This window comes from Mobula hypostoma, chromosome 3, assembly GCF_963921235.1.
Source record: "Mobula hypostoma chromosome 3, sMobHyp1.1, whole genome shotgun sequence".
In the NCBI taxonomy this organism is placed as follows: Eukaryota; Metazoa; Chordata; class Chondrichthyes; order Myliobatiformes; family Myliobatidae; genus Mobula; species Mobula hypostoma.
The window spans coordinates 103,030,979-103,050,592 of record NC_086099.1 but is presented as its reverse complement, the minus strand read 5'-3'; the positions used below and the strand labels follow the sequence as shown (position 1 = coordinate 103,050,592).

General features: G+C 43.6%; 1 protein-coding gene across 5 annotated transcripts in view; it reads left to right on the top strand.

Moving 5' to 3' along the window:
* fras1 (Fraser extracellular matrix complex subunit 1) overlaps positions 1–19,614 on the top strand; it is a 594,524-nt gene that overhangs the window by 346,437 nt on the left and 228,473 nt on the right. For all 5 annotated transcript variants that reach the window (XM_063043539.1, XM_063043540.1, XM_063043536.1 and 2 more), the window contains 3 exons: positions 6,195–6,335; positions 6,661–6,801; positions 12,157–12,427. In XM_063043539.1, coding sequence (XP_062899609.1) covers positions 6,195–6,335; positions 6,661–6,801; positions 12,157–12,427 — 553 coding nt within the window. The remainder of the gene's footprint in view (positions 1–6,194; positions 6,336–6,660; positions 6,802–12,156; positions 12,428–19,614) is intronic.

The window sequence follows — 19,614 nt, the reverse complement described above, 5'->3', positions numbered from 1 at the left end:
CTCAGTTCGCGTCGGTCATGATCAATAACATTTTTCCCCCTGGGCAGCCGGTAAATCTCTTTCATGATTCCACCAACTGTTTCCTCCAGCACCGCAAAATGTCCACCGGGGGGTACCTCGTGGGCCATGTTAAAAACCTCATCCCCATTCCTCATCTGCGGGTACTGTACTTGATTTCCCTTTCTTCCTTAGCACTTCCTCCTCCGCACAATAGCTTGTCAAGGCTGTGTCAGAGAGAGCGGTCTCGGCAAAAACCATCAGCCCCTCGTCTCGCTCCTGCGTCTGCACAAATTCTTTCCTGGCTACTGCTACGTCCGTCCCAGCTCCCTCACTACCTCTTATCTCACTACACCCTGTCTCATACAAGGTTGGCAGAAATGTTTCAGCCAAATTCACCATCGCGGGCGGGGCCTCCATGCTGGCAGGCTGACCCGTCAATCTCACGACTGGGAACACGATTCCTCCGGCGATGTCATTACCGAGCAAGACTTCCACGTCTTTCATCGGTAATTCGGACCTCACCCCGATCGTGACTAGTCCAGAGACCAGGTTGCTCTGTAAATGTATCTGGTGCAAAGGGACTGACTCTGTCCCTTCCCCAACACCTTTGACCTCTACCTCCCCAGTCTGGGTCTCTGAGCTAAACTCTAATACACTCTTCAGTATTAGTGACTGACACGCTCCCGTGTCTCTCCAGATCCGCACTGGAACTGGTTTTAACCTCTCCTTCACTGACACCAGTCCGGCCGAGATAAACCTCTCGCGCCCTTCCTGGACTTTTTCAGACCTGTCCTTCCCTAGCGGTTCGCTTAACAGCTCAATACAGCCATTCAAAATTTCCGCTTTTCCTTTCCCCGTCTCCTTCCTTGGGGCAAAGCACCTGGACGCAAAGTGTCCGACTTTCCCACAATTATAACAGACGACCCCAGGAAACTTCCTACCAGACTGCTCCCGGTCTACCTTATCCTTTTCACTAGTCCCCGGCTTACTTTCTGACTTTTCCGGTGGACTCTCCCCGCCGTCCTGACTACCCTTCTGGTAGCCTTTACTCGGGGCAACCTTCATTTTATGCGTCAACGCATACTCATCCGCTAACTTAGCAGTTGCGGCTAACGTGGCTGCCTCTTTCTCATCTAGGTAGGGTCTCATACCCTCAGGGACACAACCTTTAAACTGCTCAATCAGAATCAGCTGCAGCAGTCTGTCATAACCCCCCTCTACCCCTTTCGAGGCGCACCAACGCTCACAATATGTTTGCATCTCACGAGCAAACTCCAAATACGTGCGGTCCCACCGCTTCCTCGCATTCCGGAACCTCTGCCGGTATGCCTCCGGGACCAACTCATAAATCCTGAGGATGGCCTCCTTCACCACCTCATACCTCTGGGCATCTTCCGCGGATAAAGCTGAGTAAGCTTGTTGGGCCTTCCCTTTCAGTACACTCTGAAGTAAAACAACCCACTTATCCCTCGGCCATTCCTGACTTATAGCCACCTTTTCGAAGTGGAGAAAGTACCGATCCACATCGGTATCGTCAAATGGGGGAACCAGCCTAACCTCCTGGGTCGCCCGGAACCCTCCACCTTGGTTCGGCACGAGCCCCTGCTCGGCCCTTATCTTTAACTTCTCCAGCTCAAATTCCCTTTCCCTCTGTTTCTCCTCTCTCTCCAACTGTCTTTCTCTCTCTTGCCTTTCTACCTCTTTCTCTCTCTCTTGCCTTTCTAACTCTCTCTCTTTCTCCCGCCTTTCTAACTCTCTCTCTTTCTCCTGCCTTTCTAACTCTCTCTCCTGCCTTTCTAACTGCTTCTCTTCGTGTTCTAACTGCCGTACCCGGAACTCGTGCTCGAGTCTCAGTTTTTCAAGCTGTACCTGTACCGCGTCTCCAGCAGGTTTTTCAATAGACACCACCCCCAACTCACCTTGGGGAAACACACCTTTAGATACATAGTGCTCTACAATAGCTCTGTGTATCTCCTCTCTCCTCATTGTCGACTTCACCTTAGCAAGATTCACCCGTTTGGCCACAGCTATCAATTCCGATTTCCTGGCATCCTCTAATGCCTCCAAGGTCGGCGCCTTTATAAATTCCTCAACCTCCATTTCTGCTGTTTGTCTTTTCTTTCTTTCGGGAATTTTAACCCAATCAATTTACTCCGTCCCAAATTTAGCGTTCAAAATTGCGGACGAGAACCCCACTTATGTTACGTACCCCGTAACTGGGTTGCCAAACCAGCAGAAATGGATCACTCAGTTGGAGTCTGGAGTACTAGAACTAAGAAAGTTTTATTAAAGAAACAAGCAACACAGTAATCAAAAGGATAATAAATGCAACAATTCAACAATGATAACCACACATGTGCACAGAATTAAGATAACAGCATCAATCAAGCTCTATCGTTGTCTAGGGGTAAATGACCAATTTCAAAATGACTCAAAGTTCAGTCCAGTTAGTAGTCCAGTTCGCAGTAATCGTTGCCATGGCGATGGACAAGGTGGGGGAAGAGAGACATAGAATAGGAACAACTGATCATTCAGAACGGCTTCACTCACAGACCAGCGAGATGGCTCACAAACAGCATTTGGGCGGGTCCTTGGTGATGTCACCTGAGGTCACCGACTGTGACCCCTCCTCCAGATGCGGTCGATCCTCTGCAGTGAACCCGGCACCCAGGCAAGGGCGGACACACACCGGGTTCCCGCTGATCGTACCTTTCCACCCTTGTCGTTGTCTGGCACTTCTCACCCACTCGTGAGAGGCGCACCGCTTCCAGGGTCTCGTTACCTCAGGTGGCGTGTGTGTCTGTCTTAGCGAACCTGTCCCTTTTTATCCCCCTGCTGGGGTATCGCCTGTCCATCACTTCAAACAGTTCAGGGTTCAAAGGGGGAGCCGCTCCAGACAGCTCTCTCTCCCACATCCCTTCATTACACATCTCCAGACGCTGCTCCATTGTTCCTTATCTCTCCTTCCCCTGAGGGCAGGTGGCAGACCAACTGCTGATGCCACTGATGCTAGCCCAGGCCAGCAAACATCTTAATTTTATGTGTATTCTCGTAACAATCTCCTCTGTACCCTTTCCAATGCTTCCACATCCTTCCGATAGTGAGGTGACCAGAACTGGACACAGTACTCCAGGTGTGGCCTAACCAGAGTTTTATAGAGCTGCATCATTACATCGCGACTCTTAAACTCTGTCCCTTGACTTATGAAAGCTAACACCCCATAAGCTTTCTTAACTACCCTATCCACCTGTGAGGCAACTTTCAGGGATCTGTGGACATGCACCCTGAGATCCCTCTGCTCCTCCACACTACTAAGTATCCTGCCATTTACTTTGTGCTCTGCCTTGGAGTTTGTCCTTTCAAAGTGTACCACCTCACACTTCTCTGGCTTGAACTCCATCTGCCACTCCTCAGCCCACTCCTGCATCCTATCAATGTCTCTCTGCAATCTTTGACAATCCTCTACACTATCTACAACACCACCAACTTTGTGTCATCTGCAAACTTGCCAACCCACCCTTCTACCCCCACATCCAGGTCGTTAATAAAAATAATGAAAAGTAGAAGTCCCAGAACAGATCCTTGTGGGACACCACTAGTCACAATCCTCCAATCTGAATGTACTCCCTCCACCACCACCCTCTGCCTTCTGCAGGCAAGCCAATTCTGAATCCACCTGGCCAAACTTCCCTGGATCCCATGCCTTCTAACGTTCTGAATAAGCCTACCGTGTGGAACCTTGTCAAATGCCTTACTAAAATCCATATAGATCACATCCACTGCAATACCGTCATCTATATGCCTGGTCACCTCCTCAAAGAACTCTATCAGGCTTGTTAGACACGATCTGCCCTTCACAAAGCCATGCTGACTGTCCCTGATCTGACCATGATTCTCTAAATGCCCATAGATCCTATCTCTAAGAATCTCTTCCAACAGCTTTCCCACCACAGACGTAAGGCTCACTGGTCTATAATTACCTGGACTATCCCTACTACCTTTTTTGAACAAGGGGACAACATTTGCCTCCCTCCAATCCTCCGGTACCATTTCCGTGGACAACGAGGACATAAAGATCCTAGCCAGAGGCTCAGCAATCTCTTCTCTCGCCTCGTGGAGCAGCCTGGGGAATATTCCATCAGGCCCCGGGGATTTATCTGTCCTAATGTATTTTAACAACTCCAACAGCTCCTCTCCCTTAATATCAACATGCTCTAGAACATCAACCTCACTCATATTGTCCTCACCATCATCAAGTTCTCTCTCATTAGTGAATACCGAAGAGAAGTATTCATTGAGGACCTCGCTCCCTTCCACAGCCTTCAGGCACATCTTCCCACCTTTATCTCTAATCAGTCGTACCTTCACTCCTGTCATCCTTTTTTTCTTCACATAATTGAAGAATGCCTTGGGGTTTTCCTTTACCTTACTCGCCAAGGCCTTCTCGTGCCCCCTTCTTGCTCTTCTCAGCCCCTTCTTAAGCTCCTTTCTTGTTTCCCTATATTCCTCAATAGACCCATCTGATCCTTGCTTCCTAAACCTCATGTATGCTGCCTTCTTCCACCTGACTAGATTTTCCACCTCACTTGTCACCCATGGTTCCTTCACCCTACCATTCTTTATCTTCCTCACCGGGACAAATTTATCCCTAGCATCCCGCAAGAGCTCTCTAAACATTGACCACATGTCCATAGTACATTTCCCCGCAAAAACATCATCCCAATTCACACCTGCAAGTTCTAGCCTTACAGCTTCATAATTTGCCTTTCCCCAATTAAAAATTTTCCTGTTCTCTCTGATTCTGTCCTTTTCCATGATAATGCTAAAGGCCAGGGAGCGGCGGTCACTGTCCCTCAGATGCCTCACTGAGAGATCTGTGACCTGACCTGGTTCATTACCTAGTACTAGATCTAGTATAGCATTCCCCCTGGTTTCCAGATCTAACATACAAGAATTGTGTCGACAATCATCTTGAAAGTTACGATAAAAATGAAGATTTGGGGACATGATCATAAAAATCATTGTACGAGGGAAGTTCATTATCCGCACTTGGTGTCCGTGTTGATTCACAGTCAATCAAAAGAACACAACAGTGTACATTGGACAAATTTCTCCATCCATAACTAGTAGGAACTAATACACAGTATTATTTATTTATTGAACTATAGTGTGGAATAGGCCCTTCTGGCCCTTTGACACCGCCCAGAAATGCCCCCCCCAATTTGATGCTAGCCTACGCATGGGACAATTTACAATAACCAGTTAACCTACCAACCAGTACTTTGGACTGTGGGAGAAAATCGGAGCACCCGGAGGAAACCCACGCAGTTACGGGGAGAACATAAAAACTTCTTACCAGCAGCTGCTGGAACTGAACCCGAGTTGTCTGTTCTGTTGAACAATGTGCTAACCACTAAACTACCGTGTCGCCCCAAGTGCTGTAGTAGCATTGGTAGTGTTCCAATTTGTTCTGTAATTCATTTAAATACATAATTTGTTACTCAGTTAAACAGTAGTTTGTCTTTTTTATACCTTTTTAACTAAATCTATGAAACTTTGGCTAATTGGGGCAGCTGCTTAATTAGAACATACTGTGCGGGTCCCGATGTGTATCAGCTCATCAGAATCCACTGTATTTAGTAATTTAGCGCATGAAGGTAGGTGTGTATAATATGCTTACATTTCTAGATCCTTTCAATTATAGTCGCCAAATAAAATGAGTAATCAGTAATTAAAATTGCAAAATATATTTTTCATAAACTGAAGCTAGTTGATCCCTAGATATAGTCTGAGAGTTCACTAATTGTGCAATATGTTAATTTTCATAGCTCTTGTACAGACCTGACTGAAGTTCCATTTTCCACTATTGTGAAGTATTTGGGAATCAGTGATTAGAATTATTTTTGTTCCCATATATTTGCACTCCTTCCCGCATAAAGCCCTTAAATTTGAAGATAAGTGACCATAAAGAATCTTCCTATGTTGTGCATTTTTAGCAAACATTTTGAAGATAAGATTCATAAGTATTCACCTTATTAGGAATCAACTGTGTTCATGTTTCCTAGAAACATTAACAATAGACTTAACAGTTCTTCTTTCTATTGATGTTACTGAAACACTCCTTCCTGTGATCAAAATTTGAGCAGGTTGTTGTAGAAGATGTGAAATGACTGTATTTATTGTGTATTCTGTAGGATGTAATGAACGCTGCTTGAAGTGTATCAGATACGATGTGTGCATCCATTGCGAGACACCTTACCTACTGTTAGGAACACAATGTGTTCAAGACTGTGGAAAAAGATACCACTCTGATCACGATCATCAAAGATGCGTAGGTGAGACAATGGCTACTTCTACAAAGAAAGCAAACAGTTTTTAGTACAGAGACCACTGCCATAATTGTAGTAATGTTACATCTATATTGGCATAGGAATGTGTAGTGACACTTGCATGCTGTCTGCAGCACATTGTTAGATTTTGTTGATTGTTAACACAAATGACACATTACGTTATATATGTTATTCAGCATTCTCTCTTCTCGAAACATTGACACTTAGTTAGAAGGTGCCTGTGGCTCTGGTCTCCTGGATACGACTGTTCAGTTATTGTTGTGGCTCTCCACCACTGCAACATTTTAACCTGTTCCATTCTCTCCTGCAGATTGCTCGAGTGGGTGTTTGGAATGTGACAGTGCCTTGCAGTGTAAGCGTTGTGATAGCACCACCTTTCTGAAGAACGCACTTTGTGTTTCTGACTGCGGTCCAGCTTACTATGGCAATGTGCACGAGAGAATATGTGAAGGTAAGTGATTGTAGAAGCAAGGAAATTGGGAGAATAGCAAGTGTGATTTCTGTGCTATTGTATAATTTCATCGAAGTAGGGTGGTTTCCTGTTCATTCAACTCCCTTGACACAATCCTCACAGGGGGATCTCATCAAGACAGGGAGGTTGGGAGTGAAAAGGAACAACTGTTCATGAAGCATAGTTCCATGAAGAGAGTGAAACTAGTGCAGTTCCACTTGGTGTGGAGGTGACTGCTGTATCCTGAGCTTCAGGAGGAGCTTTTGCTGTCTGTATTCATTGTACAGCATAGATTGCAAAGCCCAGCTGACAGCCCATGTTCAAGAGAGGACTGAACTGCAATTCAGAGAAATAATAACAAAGTTGAGATTGATGTGCAGCATAATCTGTTGTACAGTTAATAACACTGGAATTACACTAATAATACTGTATTACTAAGCCTCAGGGAAAAATCAGGCTTCATGAACCATTCAATCCCTGTTTTACAAAATGTAGTACTACTCTGCCAGAGCACCTTTTTAAACGGCACACAGGACAAGGAAACATTTACTGTAAGAAATCTGCACCTCACTTATTTTGGAACTATATCAAGGTCAATGCATTTGCCAATATGACCTCAAAAGTCTTCAACCATTCTTGGAGTGGGGCCATGCTTGTGCTGTGGCTTACCTCCCTGCTTTCTTTCTTACTTACTGGTTAATTTATTTATTTATTCATTTATTGATTGATTGAGAGAGTGTTGAATAGGCCTTTTGAGATGTGCTTCACAGCAATCTACCAATTTAATTCTAGCCTAATCACGGGACAATTTACAATGACTGATTAAGCTACCAACTGGTATGTCTTTGGACTGTGGGAGGAAACCGGAGCACCCGGAGGAAACCCAGTAGTCACAGGGAGAATGCACAAACTCCTTCCAGGCAGCAGCCTGTACTGAACTACTGCATTCCCGTGCCACCCCCTTTCTGCTTACCTAATGGATGTTGTGGATCATTCCATAGATAAGACATGAGGAATTAATCTTACAAAAGTCTCCTTACTTTCAAAGTTTGCCATTTATTTGCTCTAAGAGGTCATGCAATAGAAATTCATTCTCTTTGCAATGTGTCTGATGTGTTGACATGTGCAGATTGCATTCCACTTCAGAAATCCAATTCACTTGAAGAATTTCTACCCTAACAGAACTAAAGGAAGATAACTAGACACAATAATTCCTTTTCATTGATTGAAGGAGAGGTTTAGAACTCCAGTAACCATTTCAGATGTATTAGACAAGGTAGTGATTTGATCAAAAAAGCTAGATATTGCTTGAACCTTTTGCCTGGCATGTCAGGTGGTGTGATATCTTGATTTTAGATAACATCTATCTCCTATGTTGTCAAATACAAGGCTACCTTTATATACAGAGAAATGTTTGGTAAATACCTATGTGATCAGATGGATAAAACTGGAAAATAGCTGTAACATTGATTTCCTTCAGACTTTGCAGAATAAAGAAGTTAGGAGACTTGTGGGTAAAATTGATTCAATTGCTAAGACTGCAAAGCAAACATATAATTTTTATCTGTAAATCAATCCATGAAATTGGTTACATAAGTGGTAGCCTGAGTGAAAGGTGAGATGAACAAATTCAGTTGCATTTTTATAGCAAAAAAAATTCTGGACTCAACAAGTCAAGCAGCATCTGTGAGGGGGCAGAGGGAGAAATTGCCAAGTTTCAGGATGAAGCCCTGCAGCAGAAAAGAGGGTAGAGAGGGAAGGTAGCCAGTATAAAGAGGAGAGGGGAGGGTGAGAGAGGGCCAGTGGCTGGCCTATAGACCTTACCTTTCAGTCTGCTAACCTTCACATCTAGCACAACATCCTTTGCTATTTATGCTAACTGCAGCAAGATCTACCACCAGCCACATCTTCTGCTGCCAACATCTTTCTGCCTTCCGTGGGACTGCTCTCTCTGACACTCCTCGGTCTGTTCATCTCTCTCCTCTCTTCCACCAGTCCCCTTCCCCAGACACCTTGCCCGGTAATGGTAGAGATGTAACACCAATCCCTTCATTTTCTCTCTCACCACCATCCAGGGCACAAAAAAACATTCATGATGAAGCAGAGATTCATTTGCGCTTCTTCCAATCTCATTCCTTGCACTTGGTGCTTTCGATGTTGCGTCCTCACATCAGTGAGACCAAGTGAAGACTTGGCAACTGCTTTGCCAGGCACCTGCATCTGAATTACAAGCCCATTTAATTTGTTGCCTCTTTCCCACACTAACCCATCTATCCTCTGCTTCCTCTATTTCCAGGTGAGGCCAAGTACAAAGTAGAGGAGCAGCATCTGGTACTGAGCCTGTGTAGTCTACAAACTAACAGCAAGAACTACAAATACTCCAATTTCAGTTAACATACACACTCTCTACTTCTTTTTCTTCTCTTTCTCCTTCTGAGCCTCCCAGTTCCTGTATATATGCACACACACACACCCCTTACAACCCCTCCCAATCATCCTGTTTCTTTCCCTTCCTCCACATACTTCATGTGCCTTTTGCTCACACACTCTTCGCAGTGTCTCCTCCCCATACTCTTCCCTTTTGCTCGCCTCACCACCCCTCCTTTGATTCCATGCTCCACCTACTTTCCCTATTAGAGTCTATCATCTGCAGCTCTCTGTTGTCTCCATTTATCACCCCCTGGCTCCGTCACCGTTTCCACTCTTTCTTCCTCCATCTGCCTTTCACCACTCCTCACCTGGATTCATCTAACGCCGACCAGCTCTTGCTCCACTCTCCCTCTTCACTTCTTTATGCTGGCTTTACCTTTTCGTCAGATGAAGATCCTTAATACAGAATGTCAATTGTCCATTTCCCTCCACAGATACTGCCTGACCTGCAGAGTCTATTTTTTTCTCCTGATATTTGCAGTCTCTTAAGAGTCACTGAAAGATGGTGCGATCTTCCCTGATGAGCAGGAGCCATTCCACCATTGGAGGGAGTTTTGTCCAATTGATGTTCTGATAGCCTGGAATAAGTTAGGCATGCCATGCAGGTCGACGTTTCCCTGGATCCTCTGTCTTGTTTGTACAGTGGCAGATGCATTGCTGGCTCTGAGATTTCAGGGACTGTCTTCTGCCTGGCTTTACCAGGTGATGGAGGTTACTACCTTCTGTGAAAGAGATCATGAATCTAAGCATTGTTGGCATCTAACTATTCCAGGTCCGATCTTTATGCAAACGTAACGAGCTGAGCTGAGTAATCCCATGGTAACACCGCCCCATATGTTTGAACCTCATGTTTAAGGCACACAGCAGAAGTGGAAGAAAGGGTTAATTATCTGCAACATTCAGAATCAGAATCAAGTTTATTATCACCGGCACGTGATGTGAAATTTGTTAACTTAGCAGCAACAGTTCAATGCAATACATAATCTAGCAGAGAGAGAAAAATAATAATAATAAAATAAAACATAATAAATAAACAAGTAAATCAATTACATATATTGAATAGATTAAAAAATGTGCAAAAACAGATATACTGTATAATGAAAAGTGAGTTCGTGTCCAAAGCTTCAATGTCCATTTAGGAATTGGATGGCAGAGGCGAAGAAGCTGTTCCTGAATCGCTGAGTGTGTGCCTTCAGGCTTCTGTATCTCCTACCTGATGGTAACAATGAGAAAAGGACATGCCCTGGGTGCAGGAGATCCTTAATAATGGATGCTGCCTTTTTGAGACACTGCTCCCTAAAGATAGGTACTTTGCAGGCTAGTGCCCAAGATGGAGCTGAATAGATTTACAACCTTCTGCAGCTTCTTTCAGTCCTGTGCAGTACCCCCTCCATACCAGACAGTGATGCAGCCTGTCAGAATGCTCTCCACAGTACAACTATAGAAGTGTTTGAGTGTATTTGTTGACATGCCAAATCTCTTCAAATGAAGTATTTATTCTAAATTTATTCCTACAGCTACGTGGACCAACTATTTCTTGAGCAGGGAATTGATGCATGGCCTGAAAACGGTGCAGCACTTTCAACGCAAACAACAGGAATTCTGCAGATGCTGGAAATTCAAGCAAAATACATCAAAGTTGCTGGTGAACGCAGCAGTCCAAGCAGCATCTATAGGAAGAGGCGCAGTCAATGTTTCAGGCCGAGACCCTTCGTCAGGACTAACTGAAGGAAGAGTCCTGACGAAGGGTCTCGGCCTGAAACGTCGACTGCGCCTCTTCCTATAGATGCTGCCTGGCCTGCTGCGTTCACCAGCAACTTTGATGTGTGTTGCAGCACTTTCAATGTTTTTTTTTGTAACAACCATACAATGAATATTTAGAATGAAAATTGAAAAATCATGTAATTTTTAAAGTTATTAACTGAAGAGTTTAATGGAATAGAGTATAACAAAGAAAATCTTTCATGTTTCATAGATTTTTAAACTCAGATGGCTTTGGCATTCAGCATGCCGGTGGTTTATTAACAATGAGCTACTACTTCAATTCTATGTGTATTGTTGCAACTTGTAAAGGTGTTACAACTTGAAATACTGACAATGGAAATACATTAAAGCTCCAAAATATTTCAACGTAAAGGTTATGCTACATTTATTATTTACAAATTTTATGGATTATACTTATTAACACATAATTACAGGATATTTCACAATTATGTCAACATAGATTTCAAAATTATATAAGCATAACTTATATAAAAAAATTCCAGCTGTGTGGCAACTAAGGCTATGTGCATGGGAGCATTTCAGTTACTGTGCAGCTGTGCACCCGTGCAGATTAGAGGGAGCAATGATTTTCTGGTTCCCTCAAACCCTCACCCATCAAAATACGAACACAGCCCATCATTCTCTGTTGCCCAGGATTAGCCACTACTCCCTCCCAGTGTCAATGGCAACCATGGCAAAAAGCAAAAAAATTGGTTACTTTGCCTGGACTTGTTCTTGTGATCCTTAAACTGAGGCCACAACTGAGCTACAAATGGTGGACATAAAAGAGCAGTTCCCTACAGTATTTTTCTGGCCTTCCACCTACATCATTAAAAGCATTCAGTCATTAAAATCTGGTCATTATTACATTACAGTTCAAATAATCTTTCTGTGCATCACAGTTACTACACTTTCAAAGAAATGATTAGCTGTAAAGAACTTTGGTATATCTGGAGTTCACTTAAATATGCCACGCAATTGACAGGGTACAAGATATATAGGATATATAGACGCTTAGGCCAGGGTCTTTATTTCAGGACGGGAGAATGTTGATAGCCCTCAGTCCCAAAAGCCTTTCAGAAGCAGCACTCAATTTCTAGACCATACTTTTTCAGTGAATACATCTATCCTTAGTTAACATAATTTTTTTTATCTTCGCAGGTAATATTTATCCACCTGTCATTCACATGACTAGCCCTCTATTTGTGGGAATTGGTGGCAGCCAGGTACTGAACACTAGTGTCGTGAGTATATACGATGCTGACACACCCAGTGAGAACCTTGTCCTCTATGTTGTCGACCCTCCGGACAATGGGAGATTAACTAGAATGCAGAAAGGGGTAAAGACCAATCTTCAGAAAGGAGACACGTTCACCACTGCCGAGCTGAAGGAACACAGCATCTACTTCATTCATGATAAAGATAAATCCAGGTTAGTGACTTCTGTAGAATCTGACCTGTTTATTATTCAGTGAATGTCTGATCTTCAGGCACTGGCAGTTCTGAACATCACATTGCACTGATATGCAAATCCTTTAAAGGTTTGTTTATTGTAGTGGTGAAGCTTCAAAACTTTCAAAAATTTAATTTGGGAGCCAAAACTTGAGGAGCAATGCAGTGTGTGATATAAATTTTAATGCTCAATCTAATTGCATCGACTTTCTTTCAAATAAATTTGAAGTGTATAAAATACAACACTTCAGGAGAAGTATTTGTATGATCATGGATTTTATGGGGGTATGGCAGCATTAATAACGAGGAGGCTAGATGTTTTTAGACCAAGAGTGAACTATTAGAATATGTGCTGAACCTTGTTGATGCATTGTACAGCATGCAGTTTGATAAATAAAATAAATTGGAACATCTTCATTTTAAAGGGAAGTCAGCAACTTAACCCGTCCTACCTCAAAGAATACTCTCCCCCTGCCCATTCACTTATGTTGACAGAGAAAGAAATTGTTTGTTCCATCAGTTCCTTGATCAATTCCAGGACAGGAATCTCATCAGTCCTGTCCCTCCTTTCCTTATTTCTTTGTAGCAGCTCAGCTTCTCTCTCCCATACAAGCCCATCAACTCCCTTCAGTTTTTTTTTGCTATTAACCTTCATTAAGGGGAAAATGACAGTAGGCAACTGACCAACCAGCATATTTTTGGGATGTAGGAGGAGACTGGAGTACCAATTGGAAACCCATGCATTCACAAGGAGAACATGAAGCGTTGAGATCCCTGTTCACCACAGTCCCTGACATCTCTATCTTAAGCTCCTGGGGTTCCTCCACCTAGTGTTCTCCTATCAATGACAAGTCTCCTGTCAAAGGGGAAGTACAGCACTTTTTTTTAAAAGTGCCGATGGGAAAGCTCTCCTTGCAGTTGAACTGAATGTATGACACAGAGGTGACCATCTGAAAAGAAAGATGGTATTAATCACAACTGCCCAAAGTGAGTATTTTGCCAGCAGCCATTCACTGAACTCTGTGCATTATGTTTGTAATTAATTTTTGGTATCATTGCCAATAGATAAATCAGGACAATTTTGACACATTGACTGAGCATTGGCCACATTGCTAAACATTTAGAGGTGCTAATTAATCAATTAGGAATTAAAATAATTAAAAATTAATTTCACACATTTATTAAGCATCTCTCAATATTCTATGTTTTATGGAAGAAGTAAGCACTTTCTGATTTAGTGGGCTCATGAATTATAAATAAATCATTTTATTCAATACACTCCAGTTATGAGATTTTGTACTGTTTCTTGCAGTCTTTTACTTTACCTTAATCAGAAAACCAATGAGATCTCCAGACAGATATAAACAATTGCAGTAACACATATAAATGTGGATAGTAAAAGTTTTTTCAATTATGTTAAAAATAAAAGAGAAATGAGAGTGGATATAGGACCGATAGAAATTGAGGCAGGAGAAATAATAACGGGGGACAAGGAGATGCAGATGAACTATACGAGTATTTTGTATCAGTCTTCACTAGTAGTGTGCCAGGTGTTGAAGGGTGTGAGGGAAGAGAAGTGAGTGCAGTTACTATTACAAATGAGAAGGTGCTCAAAAAGTAAGTCACCCGGACAAGATGAACTGCACTCTAGGGTTCTGAAAGAGGTAGCAGTAGAAATTGTGGAGCCATTAGAAATGATCTTTCAAGAATTATTGGCCTCTGGCATGGTTCCGGAAGACTGAAAAATTGCAAATGTCACTTCACTCTGTAACAAAGGTGGGAGGCAGCAGAAAGGAAATTATTGACCAGTTTGCCTGACTTCAGTGGTTGGGGAGATGTTAAAGTCAATTGTTAAGGATGAGGTGATGGAATACTTGGTGGCACAGGGTAAGATAGAACAAAGTCAGCATGGTTTCCTTCAGGGAAAAATTCTGCCTGACGAACCTGTTGGAATTCTTTGAGGAGATTACAAGTAGGATAGACAAAGGGGTGTGGTGAATGTTGTATATTTGGACTTTCAGACGGTCTTTCACAAGGCGCCACAAGGCTGCTTACCAAGTTAAGAGCCCATGCTATTACAGGAAAGTTACTAACATGGTTAGAGCATTGACTGAGGCAGCGAGTGGGAATAAAATGATCCTTTTCTGGTTGGCTGGCAGTGATTAGTGGTGTTCCACAGGGGTCAGTGTTGGAACCACTTCTTTTTATGCTGTGTATAAATGATTTACATGATGGAATAGATGGCTTTGTTGCCAAGTTTGCAGATGCGAAGATTGGTGGAGGGGCAAGTAGTGTTGAGGAACCAGGTAGGATGCAGAAGGACTTAGACAGATTAGGAGAATGGGCAAGAAAGTGGCAAATAAAATGCAGTGTTGGAAAGTGCATAGCCATGCACTTTTGTACTAGAAATAAATATGCAGACTATTTTCTAAATGGGGAGAAAATCCAAAAATCTGAGATGCAAAGGGACTTGAGGGTCCTTGTGCAGAACACCCTGAAGGTTAACTTGCAGAGAAATGTATACAATATACATCCTGAAATGCTTTTGCTTCACAACCATCCATGAAAACAGTGGAGTGCCCCAAAGAATGAAAGACAGTCAAATGTTAGAACTCCAAAGTTCCCTCCCGAGCTCACAGTCCCTCCTCCCCCCATCGGCAAAAAAAAAGCATCAGCACCTGCCTCCGAACACTCAAGCATGAGCAAAGCAACAGCAAAGACACAGACTTGCAGTTACCCCAAAGACTTCACGTTTCACCCGGTATTTGACATACCACAGGCTCGCGCTCTCTCCCTAATAAGGGAGAAAGCGGTGTCTCCATTTTCACAGTGATTTAGGAGACATAACAAACAACTTGCTGGTTTATGGTGTTAAAAGTCCATTACGTCGCCTCTTTCGAGCTCTGTGCCCAAAGATTATGAGTCTCTGGGCACATAGCCGCAGATATTCTGACTCCCCCGATGACACACTGGTCTCCTGTTGTGACACCGACCTTTGGTTTGCCCGTCTCCAGAGCCCCAAGAGCCTAGACGTCCAAATTTGAGCTGAATACTTAGGCCGAGCCCTTTGCATGCCAAACAACGGCCAGTCATAAAAACCTGAGAGCACATCTCATTCCCACAAAGAATTGGAGTTGGTGTGTTACTCCAGGTCAGGGTCTTCAAAAGAACCCTGAAAAGGAAAAATAAAGATGGAAAATAAAGTTATTAAAGATGGTTGAGTCGGTGGTGAGGAAGGCAAATGCCATGTTAACAATCATTTCAAGAGGTCTAGAATACAAGAGCAAGGATGTGATGCTGAGGCTTTATAAGGCACTGGTGAGGCCTCACCTTGAGTATTGAGTTTTGGGCCCCTCATCTTAGAAAATATGTGCTGGGATTCAAGAGGGTCCAGAGGAGGTTCACAAGGATGACTCCAGGTATGAAAGGGTTATCATACAAGGAACGTTTGGTGGCTCTGGGTCGGTACTTGCTGGAATTCAGAAGGATGAGGAGGGATGTCATTGAAACCTTTTGAATGTTGAAAGGCCAAGACAGAGTAGGTGTGGAAAGGATGTTTTCCATTGTAGGAGATCCTAGGACAGAGGGCACAGCCTCAGGATAGAGGGGCGTCCTTTCAAAACAGAGATGCGGAGAAATTTCTTTAGCCAAAGGGCGGTGGAATTTGGTACCACAGGCAGCTGTGGAGGCCAGATTGTTGGGTGTATTTAAGGCAGCGATTGATAGGTTCTTGATTGGACAAGGCATCAAAGGTTGTGGGGAGAAGGTCGGGAACTGGGGTTGAGGAGGAGAAGAAAAAGGATCAGCTGTGATTGAATGGTGGAGCAGACTCGATGGGCCAGATGACCTATTTCTGTTTCTATGTCTTACAGTCTTAAGCTATAAATCAACCCTGTTTCCCATTTTTTAGTGGGATTCTACTGGCATTGGCTATGGAAACATGAGGGCTCTGAGGGCATATTAGGAACTTTCTGACGTCTTCCCCTTCCATTGCAGTCCTGAAGAGGGGTCTTGGGCTGAAAGGTCTACAGTTTATTCATTTCCACAGATGCTGCCCGACCTGCTGAGTTTTTGCTGTGTTGTTATTAGGAACTTTAGTTCAAACTGATCTTTTCAGTTCAGAATACTGCCTTTGCAAGCTCTACTATTTCTTAAATATCAACAAAAAATGCTGGAAACAGTCAACAGGTCAGGTGGCATTTGTGAAAACATTTAAGGCTTTGGGTTGTAAGACCCTAGAGTGTTTTCAACAATTTTGGGTTTGAGTTTAGATCTGCAACATCTGCAGTATTTTGGTTATTTATAACTCTCGTATTCATAGAACAAATAGAACATAGAATAGTACTGCACAGTACAGGCCCTTTGGCCCACAATGCTGTGCTGATCCTTAAACCCTGCCTCCCATATAACCCCCCACCTTAAATTTCACTAGTGTATCTGCCTCCACCACTGACTCAGGCAGTGTATTCCATCCACCAACCACTCTCTGAGTAAAAATCCTTCCTCTAATATCCCCCTTGAACTTCCCACCCCTTACCTTAAAGCGATGTCCTCCTGTATTGAGCAGTGGTGCCCTGGGGAAGAGGCGCTGGCTGTCCACTCTATCTATTCCTCTTAATATCTTATATACCTCTATCATGTCTTCTCTCATTCTTCTTCTCTCCAGAGAGTAAAGCCCTAACTCCCTTAATCTCTGATCATAATGCATACTCTCTAAGCCAGGCAGCATCCTGGTAAATCTCCCCTGTACCCTTTCCAATGATTCCACATCCTTCCTATAGTGAGGTGATCAGATCTGGACACAGTACTCCAAGTGTAGCCTAACCAGAGTTTTATAGAGCTGCATCATTACCTCGCGACTCTTAAACACCGCATAAGCTTTCTTAACTACCCTATTTACCTGTGAGGCAACTTTCAGAGATCTGTGGACATGTACCCCCAGATCCCTCTGCTCCTCCACACTACCAAGTATCCTGCCATTTACTTTGTACTCTGCCTTGGAGTTTGTCCTTCCAAAGTGTACCACCTCACACTTCTCTGGGTTGAACTCCATCTGCCACTTCTCAGCCTACTTCTGCATCCTATCAATGTCTCTCTGCAATCTTCAGCAATCTTCAGCAATCCTCTACACTATCCACAACACCACCAACCTTTGTGTTGTCTGCAAACTTGCCAACCCACCCTTCTACCCCCACATCCAGGTCGTTCATAAAAATCACGAAAAGTAGAGGTCCCAGAACCGATCCTTGTGAGAACCACTAGTCACAACCCTCCAATCCGAATGTATCCCTTCACCACGACCCTCTGCTTTCTGTAGGCAAGCCCATTCTGAATCCACCTGGCCAAATTTCCCTGGATCCCATGCCTTCTGACTTTCTGAATAAGCCTACCGTGTGGAACTTTGTCAAATGCCTTACTAAAATCCATGTAGATCACATCCACTGCACTACCCTCATCTATATGTCTGGTCACCTCCTCAAAGAACTCTATCAGGCTTGTTAGAAAAGACCTGCCCTTCACAAAGCCGTGCTGACTGTCTCTGATCAGACCATGATTCTCTAAATGCCCAGAGATCCTATCTCTAAGAATCTTTTCCAACAGCTTTCCCACCACAGATGTAAGGCTCACTGGTCTATAATTACCCGGACTATCCCTACTACCTTTTTTGAACAAGGGGACAACATTCGCCTCCCTCCAATCATCTAGTACCATTCCCATGGGCAACAAGGGCATAATGTTCCTAGCCAGAGTTTCAGCAATCTCTTCCCTCGCCTTGTGGAGCAGCCTGGGGAATATTCCATCAGGCCCTGGGGACTTATCCGTCCTAATGTATTTTAACAACTCCAACAGCTCCTCTCCCTTAATATCAACATGCTCCAGAACATCAACCTCACTCATATTGTCCTCACCTTCATCAAGTCCCTTCTCGCTCGCTTCCACAGCCTCCAGGCACATCTTCCCACCTTTATCCTTAATGAGTCCTACCTTCTCTCCTGTCATCCTTTTGTTCTTCACATAATTGAGGAATGCCGTGGGGTTTTCCTTTACCCTACTTGACAAGGCCTTCTCATGGCCTCTTCTTAAGCTCTTTTCTTGCTACCCTATATTCCTCAATAGACCCATCTGATCCTTGCTTCCCAAACCATGCTGCCTTCTTCCACCTGACTAGATTTTCCACCTCACTTGTCACCCATGGTTCCTTCACCCTACCATTCTTTATCTTCCTCACTGGGACAAATTTATCCCTAGCATCCTGCAAGAGATCCCTAAACATTGACCACATGTCCATAGTACATTTCTCTGCAAAAACATCTTCACAATTCACACCTGCAATTTCTAGCCTTATAGCCTCATAATTTTCCCTTTCCCAATTAAAAATTTTCCTGTCCTCTCTGATTCTATCCTTTTCCATGATAATGCTAAAGGCCAGGGAGTGGTGGTCACTGTCCCCCAGATACTCACCTACTGAGAGATCTGTGACCTGAGCCAGTTCGTTACCTAATACTAGATCTAGTATGGCATTCCCCCTTGTCGGCCTGTCAACATACTGTGACAGGAATTTGTCTTGGACACACTTAACAAATTTTGCCCCGTCTAAACCATTGGAACGAATCATGTGCCAATCAGTTTTAGGGAAGTTAAAGTCACCCGTGATAACAACCCTGTTATTTTTGCACCTTTCCAAAATCTGCCTCCCAATCTGCTCCTCGGTATCTCTGCTGCTACCAGGGGGCCTATAGAATACTCCCAATAGAGTAACTGCTCCCTTCCTGTTCTTGACTTCCACCCATACTGATTCAAAAGAGGATCCTGCTACATTACCCACCCTTTCTGTAGCTGTAATAGTATCCCTGACTAGTAATGCCACCCCTCCTCCCCTTTTCTCCCCTCTCTATCCCTTTTAAAGTACTGAAATCCAGGAATATTGAGAATCCATTCTTGCCCTGGTGCCAGCCAAGTCTCTGTAATGGCCACTACATCATAATACCATGTATGTATCCAAGCCCTCAGTTCATCACTTTTGTTCCTGATGCTTCCTGCATTGAAGTACACGCACTTTAGCCCTTCTACCTTACTACCTTTACACCCTTTATTCTGCTTCTCTTTCCTCAAAGCCTCTTTATATGTTAGATCTGGCTTTACTCCATGCCCTATACTTGCAGTTCT